An 11,056-nucleotide genomic window follows, 5' to 3' on the forward strand; every position below is an offset into this window, starting at 1 on the left:
ACTTCACCTGGATATTAAATTTTGGATTTCTTTTATTTTTGTTTTTACCACGTCGTCGTGAACTTCTGTTTCACGCCGTGAAACACTGTTCACGTGTGAAACAAACTTCACATGGAAATTAGATTTCCATTTTATTTTATTTTTATCGCGTGCACTGCTGTTTCACGCCGTGAAAAACTCTTCACGCTTGAACCGATCTTCATGTGGAAATTAAATTTCGATCTTTTTTGTATTTTTTTTATTTTTTGGCCCCGTGAACTTCTGTTTCATGCCGTGAAACACTCTTCACGCGTGAAGCGGACTTCACGTGGAAATTAAATTTTTATTTTTATTTTATTTATTTTTTATCGTGTGAACTGCTGTCTCACACCGTGAAACACTCTTCACGCGTGAACCGGACTTCACGTGGAAATTAAATTTTAATTTTCTTTTTTGTGTCGCATGAACTGATGTTTCATGCTATGAATACGGGTGAACCGGACTTCACGTGGAAATTAAATTTTCATTATTTATTTATTTATTTATTTATTTTGCCTTGTGAACTTTTATTTCACACCGTGAAACACTGTTCATGCGTGAGCCGAACTTCACGTGGAAAGTAGATTTTGATTTTTTTTAAAAGACCGCATGAATTATTGTTTTACATCGTGAAACACTCTTCATGCGTGAACTGGACTTCAAGTGGAAATTTAATTTCGTTTTTGTTTTTTGGACGCGTGAACTCTTTTTCACGGAGTGAAAACTTCTTTACGCGTGAACCAAACTGGCTCACACGTAAAGAGTGTTTCACGACGTGAGAATGTGAACTGTTGTTTCGGGTCGTGAAACACTCTTCACACGTGAACCGGACTTCACGTGGAAATTAAATTTTGATTTTTGATTTTTGATTTTTGATTAGCAAATTGGAGCCTGAGCAGATAAGCATACTTATTCAATGGTGACCCAAAGTTCAAGATCGATCTCGACATTGTTGTGAACTGACTCCATTTCCTTCCATGAAGATTTCAAGGTGTTGTTCTTCTCGTCATCTTACTTCTTTATACAGTCTTTAACCTTTCTTGTCTATCACAATAATAGCAGCTCCCTTGAAACTTCTTCTTCTTTGGCTTCTTCTTCTTTTCATCAGAAGATGTCATGCCTTTGCCTTTAGCATTGGCCAAAAATGCAGCATCACCACATCGCGGGTCTTCAGCCGCATCTCCTCCTCGAGTAACAAGGCACGAATTCTTCAAATGATCAATAAAGGTGGTACTCGAGCCTGGGTGTTTAATGATGCAGCCAAGCCATCATATGTCTATGGAAGAATTCGGATGCACCTCCAAGCCAACTCCTCACTAGTGTGTGTGATCCCTACAGCAGCCATTTGATCTCGCAAATTTTTGATCCGTGAGATAAATACTTCAACAATGTCTCCTTCAGCAAACTTTTCAGCAACAAGCTGATTCTCCAAGTTCTGAATCGTGGTCTGATTCCGAGTCTACTGATTTCTCACTATGATCCAAGCCTCTACAACCTTGGTAGTATGTTGAATCAGAGTGAGAACATAATCACTTACACTGGTGATGATGGCAAAAAGTGCATCAACATTGTGCCTTCTCCATTCCCAAATAAGTGTAGCATCTGGAGGAAGCATGTTTGCAGGATTGTTGGGGTCGGTACTTCCCACTGGTTCTGCATCCATTCCTAGAACAGTTTCTAGGAGCTCATAAGAGTCTAGAATTGCATTGCTTTTGAATTTCCAGAGAGTGTAGTTCTTCTCATCATGCTTGCCTTCTCTAAAGGTAGGTGGATGAATGCGCAAGACTGGTGCAGCAGAAGCAGCCCCAGCAGGCAACAAAGATAAAAGCCATCACTCCTAGGATTCTATGCAAAGAAAGACTAAACTTTATGCACAATTCTTGCTAAGAGTACCTAAGCTCTGATACCATATAAGAATATGGCACAGTGGAAAGAGATAGCAAGACAAAGCACAAGACAATGCAATAGATACACAATGGAGAGAATTTGAAAATTCTTATTATACCAAAGAGGTACAAGTCATGGTGGTGATGTCCACTCATGAGCTTTCAAGTAGAGCTTAGATGGCGATCTAGACAGACTCTCGATGGAGGATGTACGAAGTGTAGAAGGGAGTGGATACTCACAAGCATCGGATGCCTTAGCTTATGGCAACAACCATGTCCATATATAGTACTGTAGACGGTGTGGTAGACGTGTATACAATGAGGGCAGTTACACTGCACAGACACGATCACCACCCGCATATCAAGAATGTGGCCCATCGACCACTGACCACTGCCCACTAATGATGGACCTGGTATGCGAGGGATTATTCTAAGGAATATTCCTCATACCGTCGCCCCAGCTAACGTTTGTACCCCTAACTATCTCCTAACCATCATCAATGATCACAATAATGACCCCATTGGCATCTAAGTCAGGGTTCCCACTAAAGACATATGCACCATGTCTACTCCTCAATCATAATGGGGGCCTATTAAATGTGTATTATATATCAAAGTGAGGTACATGATGAGAGGCAAACATTGAGTATATAATAATATATTTTCACTCCTCTACATCTGCCGACACTTTTATACCCTCAGGAAACTCAAATCAAGCATGGATCGAACCCGTTGGACACTCATCTGACCACTCCTAACTCACAACTGCCACAGAAACCACTCACTTGACTGCTAATAGCAGAGCAGCAGCTGATAGCCCCCAGACTGTTAGAACAGTCTCACAAACACTTTCTCCAAGCACCAATGAGCTAGGGTAAGCCCCCTACATCATCATCTGATCATTATGATGTCCAGTTGTGCTGCTGACATAGAACTAGTCCTGGTCGTCCTGTACCTCTTCAACTGGCTATTGCTGCACTCTTCCTATCAATGATAGAGGCATTTATGGTCATATCTCTAGCAATCTCCTCAAGCTCTTTCTCCCCACAGAAGCAAACTCACTCTATATTGTTTGTTTGATAGAAATAGTTTTTCACCTGGGTGTGGAGTTTACTGTTTTAGTGCCCTATCTCTTGGCCCAACCATCTACTCGTGTGGAGGCACTTTTCCAACTCATTTCTAGCACCACTTTTCATTGCCGGTTGTGGATGTATGTTGTCTCCCTTGGTTTCAGCTTGCCTCAGGGGCTTGGAACCCCTTGAGAGGCGCGGACCTAATTCTACTATTATAGACATAACTAAGTTAGGTAAGCTTTATGATTCTTGGGCTCACTATAAAGTGATTTTAGAGTGATTTCAGTAGTGGTTGCTTTTATTGCTAACTTCAAACTAAAATAAGATAATCATAAGATTACCTACCCTCCTTCATTAGGCCTTTGTCCCTTTATCAATCAAGGCTCACACATAGCAAACACATCTAAGCTCTCACAGTTTCATAGTAGTATGACATGCATCCATGCTGGGGATGATGCATGTGACACGACGTCATCTTTTAGCTCTTTGGCAATGTTTGTTGCATGTGGGTTAGAAATTTTGTTGTGGCTATGTAGGGATCTTTAAGGAGATGTGAATTGTAGTTGAATTAATCCCAATAATTAAAACAAAAGAAATGAACTTTGTGGAAAGAGGCTTTCCTACTGAGTTTACCCTTCATATGACATCAACAATGAATGTCTTCAAAATATTTCAACTATCGACAATCAAACTGTAGATACAAGCCTTGTTTTGAATTCTTCAAGCCTTCGGGTCTTTATAGGGTAGTTGTCTTGTTTTGAAATTGTTGCCTCCAGTTTTGAGCTTGCACTTTGAACTTGAGAAATTCCTCAACCTACTACTTAGAACTTGGATTGAGAGAGAGAGAGAGAGAGAGAGAGAGAGAAGATATGTATGAGAGAGAGAGAGAGTGTGTGTGTGTATGGAAAGAGAGAGAAAGAGAGCTCGATTGTGCATGTGTGTGAGGGAGAGGGAGACTATAATATTTGTATACATGTGTGTGTGTGTGTGAGGGAGAGGGAGACTAGAATATTTGTATACATGTGTGTGTGTGAGGGAGACTACAATATTTGTATACATGTGTGTGGGGGGGGGGCCTTAGTAGTTATTAAAAAAAATGGGGAGGTAGGGCAATAGCACCGGCTCCCTACCCCCTTTTTTCCAAAAAAAATGAACAAATGTATCCCCCCTTCGCTCTCTCTCTTCCTTGTCTTTCGCTTCCTCTCTCTCTCTTCCTTCCTTACATGCCAAAAAATATTAGATAAAAAGAAGCCATGTTCTCATATTATCTTTGGCAGCGGGCCAACCACTTTCGTGGGATTTTATCCCTTATGCATTGAAATTGCATTCGAGAAAATGTATGTAGCCGTGGACTCACTAGGCTTCTGCTAACTACCCTAATGCTGACACAAAGTAATATTGTAACTTGCTTTCTATGCTTGCTTCGCTTGTGCCTCCTTTTCTCTCTCTACAAGCTTGCTCTCTTGCAATGTTTGGGATCACCTTCAACATGACCTTTGACGCGGTTGTGTGATGGCCTAAACTACATGCTTGCTCTGGTGGCACTTTCATTGGATGTCATTGTAGACGGCTATCCATAACAAGAACTGCCCGAACTACATGACCTCGAAAAGTTGTTGACAACCTCAACTACACGCTTGCTTTGTTGGCACCTCCTTACAATCCCCCGGTTTTTGTCTCAGCGCATGCGCTGATGCAAAAACCATATGCATTCCTAATACAATCACCTTTACAAAAAAACAAGTATTGGTTTTTTTTTTTGGGGGGGGGGGTTGGCTTGCGATTTTGTTTGGGTTGAGTGCACACATGCACTTTCTGTTTATCTCTGAATACATGCACATACATGCGCATGGCATACAAATTGAACAAGAAGATTTCAAAGAAGAGTCCAAGCCTAGTCTTGGAGTAGGCAAAGCAGCCATTGGAGGTCCATTCAAAAAGCTCATCAATCATGAAGCTAAGGAGGTTACCGAACAAGATTTCAAGGTTAATTGGACTTTGGTGTACTTTGGGTTCACACACTGTCCGGACATTTGCCCAGACGAGCTGCAAAAAATTGTCATGACCATTGATGTCATAGGTACTCTTTTATTTCATTTAAAAACAACCATGTCCTCCCTTGAAAAACCGAACAGAAATGTAGACATACCCTCCCTAGAAAAATCGAACTAGCAGATGTATCTTCGGAACTGATACAAAATCGATTAGAATGGAAAGGAAGGCAGGTCCCCAGAAGATCCAAATGATAATTACAAAAGAGCAACTTTTGCAGATATTCTTTAGAGACGAGGATGTAAAGGAATTTGCCATGGTGGGTGATAAGGAGTTTGCTAGTGTATTTGATGCAATGGTGCCACTTGTCCAAGAGCAAAGGTATTCTACTAATCTATGGCTTTAATATATTCCTATGACTCATTGCATGGATGAAATGTTTTTGACTGCACTATTGCAAGTTCACAAGAATAGTGTCCAACACCAAGAGCAAAGGTATTCTACTAATCTATGGCTTTAATATATTCCTATGACTCATTGCATGGATGAAATGTTTTTGACTGCACTATTGCAAGTTCACAAGAATAGTGTCCAACACCAAGAAAAAATTACAGCCAGTTGGAAGTGGCTTTGATGCAATTATGTTCCTTCAAAGATGTATGGCTTATCCTTTTATTCATGGTAGTAGATTTCCAGGCCAAGGACAAGATGACAAATGATGCTTTCTATTCAAGATGTCAATAAGCTTCTGGTGTAGACTTGGTAAATAGAATGCGTCAAGATGGCAATGGAGACCTAAAATATGCTTGGGTCATGTTTGATCACACACATAGAATCCCAAATTGGAATACCATGGGATCTCATATTTATGTCCCAAGATTGGTACATGTTTCCTTTAATTTCAGAGTGGATGTTAATATTTATTTTTAACATTAATAGTGCTAGAATGATGATGACAATCGCTACATGCAAGATGAAAGAGGAGGATACAACAAGCCAAATTCTATTCTGGGATTTGATAAACAACACCATGGAGAAACATGGATTCCCAAAAGCCAACTTTTATGGCTTTATGGGTGACGAAGCTCAAGCAAATTGGTTAGCAGTCAGAGTTGTCTAACGGGCATACAATGAATGAAATGTCAATGCGGGAGAGATCATGCATATTCCATTAGAAGCAAAGCTTGAATGGGCACACCAAGAAGTAAATCACACCACTATATACAGGCAAGAACACAAAATAATGTGCGACAAATGGAGACTTTGTGAAAACAAAGAAGAGGCTTCCAAAGTCAGCGAGGAACTTCGCAATGCATGGAGAAATGGTATGGCATTGGACGAGCACGTTCAAGCATTGGACTCTTGGCTTGCATGGTGGGAGGCACGAATTTCCCATTGGGGAAACTTCATGAGTGTGGTAAGCCAACACCAAAAAAATTCCATAGTCATACCATAAGGAAATAGTTCACTTATGATGTGGTCTTTCTACATAGGTGGTTCTATCATGTTGCCACCTCTAGCTATCCTCTCAGGTCAACTCTCACCTCCAAAAGCTCTAATCACTGACTTAAAAGCCCCTCCTGACCACAACTGGCAACCAGTTGACCAAATCCACTCTCAATTGTGACACAAAAATGAATGTTTCTACCACCGAATGACTTCACTTGTCCCTAGTAATAATCATGTCCTCCAGACCTCTAGAATGTCCTCCTGTGATAGGCTGACCTTAGATCCAAAACCCTAAGAATTCTCAGGACACTCTGTTGACCCTCTTCTAACCCTCCTCTACTTGAACTAGTTGAGTTCCGCCTCAGCAATTTGACCTAGACCCGCGATTGAATCAGAACCTCTGTTTGATAAAACAAAAACGGCTCCAAATGTCCTTTTACACCCACAGGCACCTCTAAACTTGAAGGGATCTCACATTTTAGGCATCCTACTGACTGTAAACACACAACTGCCTCCGAACTGATTGTCCCCCGGATTCACTAACCTAACTGACATAGTTAAAGCAAGCTTTCTTCCTCTGTGTGTCAGCTCACACCTCTAGATGCTCAAACCACTCTCACCACACAAGGATCCAACCTTATAAGCACTCAGCTTCTGACAACAACTGATTCATGGTGGTTGTGATGGAAACACCATCATAACAATCCTTCTCCTGACAGCCTCAGACTGTCAGACTAGGCTCACAAGCACTTCACACCCACTCAGACAGATCAGGGCAAGCCCTCTATACCCATAGCTGATAGTTCTGATGCTTAACTGACACAGAAATGCCCGTATTCTGCCTCTGAATGTCTCCACTAGTTCCTAGTCAAAAATAGATCCTTCAGGATCCTCAGTTGTCCTCTATCATTAGCTGACCTGACATACACAACCCCAAGACCTTCTTGGACACTGAACCAGTCCAATACCTCTTCAACTAATTTTGAATTAGAAGAAAACTAATTCTAACTCAGCTAAGGGTCGAGGAGGTTGGATCCATGTTTGGTATAAGTGTTCTATGGGACTAGAAGTGCCAACTCTGACACACAGAGAAGAGATAACTTGAGTCAGCTAAGTTGGTTTGGAAATCCTTGAGAGGATAGTCATTTCGGAGGCAGCTGGGTCTCAGCTGACACTGTAGTCATAGTAGAGAGCCTGTAGTGTGATATTTCTTTAAGTTTAGAGGTGCCTCAGGGCCTGTGGAAGTCTAAGGACATTTGGAGAAGCTTTTTGTGTCAGATAGGGCTTTTGAGTCAATCCGTTTTGCTTCAGATTGCTGAGGCTGTCATTAGTGAGTGAAGGTCAGAGAAGGTTGGAAGAAGGTCAGTATAGAAGGACCAGGAAGGTCCTAGGGTTGAGAATATAAGGTCAGTATAGAAGGACCAGGAAGGTCCTAGGGTTGAGAATATAAGGTCAGGTGATGCTGGAGGACATCAAAAGATCTTGGAGGACAATTTTTTGTCTTAGGACTAGTGAAGGCATTCGGAGTTAGAATCTGAAGGGTTATGTGTTAGCTAGAGTGGTATCTGGTCAGCTGGATGTTAACTATGGTCAGAAGAGACTCTGAAATGCAAGATGAGAGGTATTGGAGGTCAGAGCTGACTTGGGAGGATAGCTGAAGGAGACAGATGGACCATATAGGGAGCTTGGGAGGGTGTTGAAGTGTCCAACAGACACAACTGGAGGTAAGAGGGCAGGTGCATGTCTGATTGGTGCCCTTGGAGCTAGGATTTTAGTGTCCCCCACTTCTAATCCCATTGTGTTCTCTTCTTGTGTGGATGTAGGTGGTGTAGTAGAGGCCATCAGTCAGCCACCACACAACTTGAATGAGAAAATAGCTTTAGAAAAGCTCACCAAAATAGCAAAAAAGCTCATTATAGGAAGCTCACCAAAAAATATCCCCCTGCTACAAGGAAAGTAATAGAAAATGAGATTCCAGGTATCTAAGACTTTAGCCTTCACATTAAAAGAAAAAAATTAAGTCATTGCAGTAATGTATCTCTCTCTCGTACAATAATGAATCTATCACTCTCCCTCGTATACAACATACACCCATTCATTTTAACATTATCAACCCATACTTTATCATCTAAACAATTCATTAAGAAGACAACAACCTTGCTCCTAACTATAAATAACAACAACAATATTAAAAGACAGGAAGTATCACATGAATTTTTCAAAAAGCAAAACAAAAATGTTACAGTTGGATTAGGAGTATTGATGCTTCTAGTCGGAATGATTCAGAGCCTAAAACCTAAGCTGAATTCAAGTAAAATCAGTCTATTGCAGAATAAACCATGAAGAAAGCTGGTCTAATTATTGACGTGTTTAATAAATGCGGATTCAATTCTAGCGTCATTTTGACCCTTGATTTAACCACCAGAGACAAGTAATTATAGTCACGATAATTATCGTCCATAATTTACGAAGGGAGTGTAATGTCTTTAATAATTACAATTTTCGGTTTGCACAATGTGATACAGATTAAATAGCTGTTTTGTATTTCTCCTCCCATGCAGGCAATATTATGCCACGGTTGACAATTAAACCGCCATCAAAACAAGCTCTTCATTTGAAATGGATTGGATCTGATCAGTATAATTAATAATAATTGCATGTTAATTCTAAGCGTCATGCGTTGATCAAGAATAATCCCACAGAAACAGCAGCTCCCCTGCATCATTCCCATCAACGACGTTAATAACATTGTCATCATTAGAAGCGAATTCCGGCGCCAACCTTTCACTTAAGTGCGTTGGAGGGGGTGGCGACATTAACATAGCCTCGCTCATCTGCATGAGCTCATGATAGCACAAATCAAACATGCAGAGATAATCATGCTGATAATTGTCTGCTGATATATGTAAGGGATTAATATATTGATCAAACATTGTCCGGGACGTAGATGGTAATATGGCAGGCCGATGAGCTGTTTGTGGTGGAGGATTGTATGAATTCACAGTACAGTGATGGGAATTAGTCAAATGCATGCAGCTATTCCCCAGAATTTGAGTCTCTATCTCTGCTAACTGGGCATCAATCTCCTCGGACTGGATAGTCTGGCTATTACAATTAACCCAAGAAGGTTTAGAATTAATAATCTCCCTGGAGCAATCTAGGTTATGATTAATATCATTAAGGGTGCTTAGGGATGATAGTGCAGCAGCAGCTTGGGCAGCAGCTTGGATATCTCTAGGTGAAGGTGATGAAGGGCGGGGGAGGACACCAACAAGCTCGGGGAAATTGAGGGTAGCAGCTTTCCCTTTGAGGAAATGTGCAGCAACATCATAAGCCCTGGCTGCCATCTCTGGTTTAGGATAGGAGCCTAGCCAAATCCGGGTTTTCTTCTTAGGCTCTCTGATCTCAGAGACCCATTTGCCCCATCGCCTCCTCCTAACCCCATGATAGTTACTCTGATCATTAGAGAGCTTCACCTCTGAGGAGCTTGGAGAAGAAGATGAACCACCATAATTAGCAGCTATTATAAGTGCAGTAGAATCAATTAGCCCTTGGGGTGCATAGCCATAGCTACTTCTTCTTGAACCATAGGCTTGAGTTTGCATAACCATAGCTACTTCTTCTTGTGGCTGATGAAAATGTGAAGACTATTTCTCTTCTTCCTGATGTTTGGAGAGCCTATGGGTGCCTAATTATGGAAGAGGTGTGGCTCATCTCCATGTCTTTGCATTGAACTTTTGAGGGAGGCTTAGTAATGGGATACTTGGGGCCCTTCGGGGGAGAGGGATGTGTGTGCCTGGAGGAATTATGTGTGGGATATATATAGGTCAATGTGATGCACAGCCCCTTAAAAGCATATGATTACGACAAAAATGCTCATGAAAATCTACTTTTAAAATGATAACTCAAAGGAAGAGTTATTATAAAAGCTCAATTAGTTTGGAGAAGTAAGTTTACACACACTCTCGAGTGACTAGTATGGTATAACACAACAATGCTCTAAAGCATTAGTTCAAGTACCATTTTATGTAGTTGGAATGTACTCTTATTTTTAATGAACTTCCTCTCATGCTTTCAAGGCTCAAACATGTGCACAAGTTACAATAGAAGGAGGAGGTTCAATTGATGTACACTTGCATTGGGGCCGCAAATGCGAAGGTGACCCCATTATTTCATTTTAAGGTCGTACTTTTCTTTGCTTTTATCTAAGGAGGACAATTTAAAGGACTTTCTAGAATTTAAGCTTTTCATGTAAAGGTTAGGATTTTCATTGCTTTTGATCCCCTAATGTGAAATGACAAATTTCACTGTTGTGTTGGCAACTTGCATGTGAAATCGAGGGGAGAAGAGCCCGAGGGGTATAGGGGCAAGGTTGTTGTTTGACAGGCGTCATGCCGGTTTTTGACCGTTGAAAAAGAAGGTGAATAAAGTGGAGAAAAGGAGGCATTGCTTCTACTAAACCCGTCATTTTGAAGTGTAGCTAGTCATTTTGAAGTGAAGGAAAAGCAAGCATTATTTCTACTAAACCCGTCATTTTGAAGGTCATTTTGAAGTGAAGGAAAAGCAAGCATTATTTCTACTAAGCCCGTCATTTTGAAGTGTGACCGAGCATTATTTCTACTAAACCCGTCATTTTTT

At 41.0% G+C, this 11,056-nt stretch overlaps 1 protein-coding gene across 1 annotated transcript; it reads right to left on the minus strand.

The window, feature by feature from the left end:
- Nucleotides 1–8,832: 8,832 nt before the first annotated feature.
- On the minus strand, nucleotides 8,833–10,189 carry LOC147617014 (uncharacterized). Its single transcript, XM_086776339.1, has one exon. It carries the CDS (start codon nucleotides 10,027–10,029, stop codon nucleotides 9,103–9,105), a length of 927 nt encoding a protein of 308 aa, XP_086632465.1. The 5' UTR covers nucleotides 10,030–10,189; the 3' UTR covers nucleotides 8,833–9,102.
- Nucleotides 10,190–11,056: the final 867 nt, after the last annotated feature.

Source organism: Cibotium barometz, chromosome 37, assembly GCF_041138505.1.
Source record: "Cibotium barometz isolate CiBa-2024 chromosome 37, ASM4113850v1, whole genome shotgun sequence".
Lineage (NCBI taxonomy): Eukaryota > Viridiplantae > Streptophyta > Polypodiopsida > Cyatheales > Cibotiaceae > Cibotium > Cibotium barometz.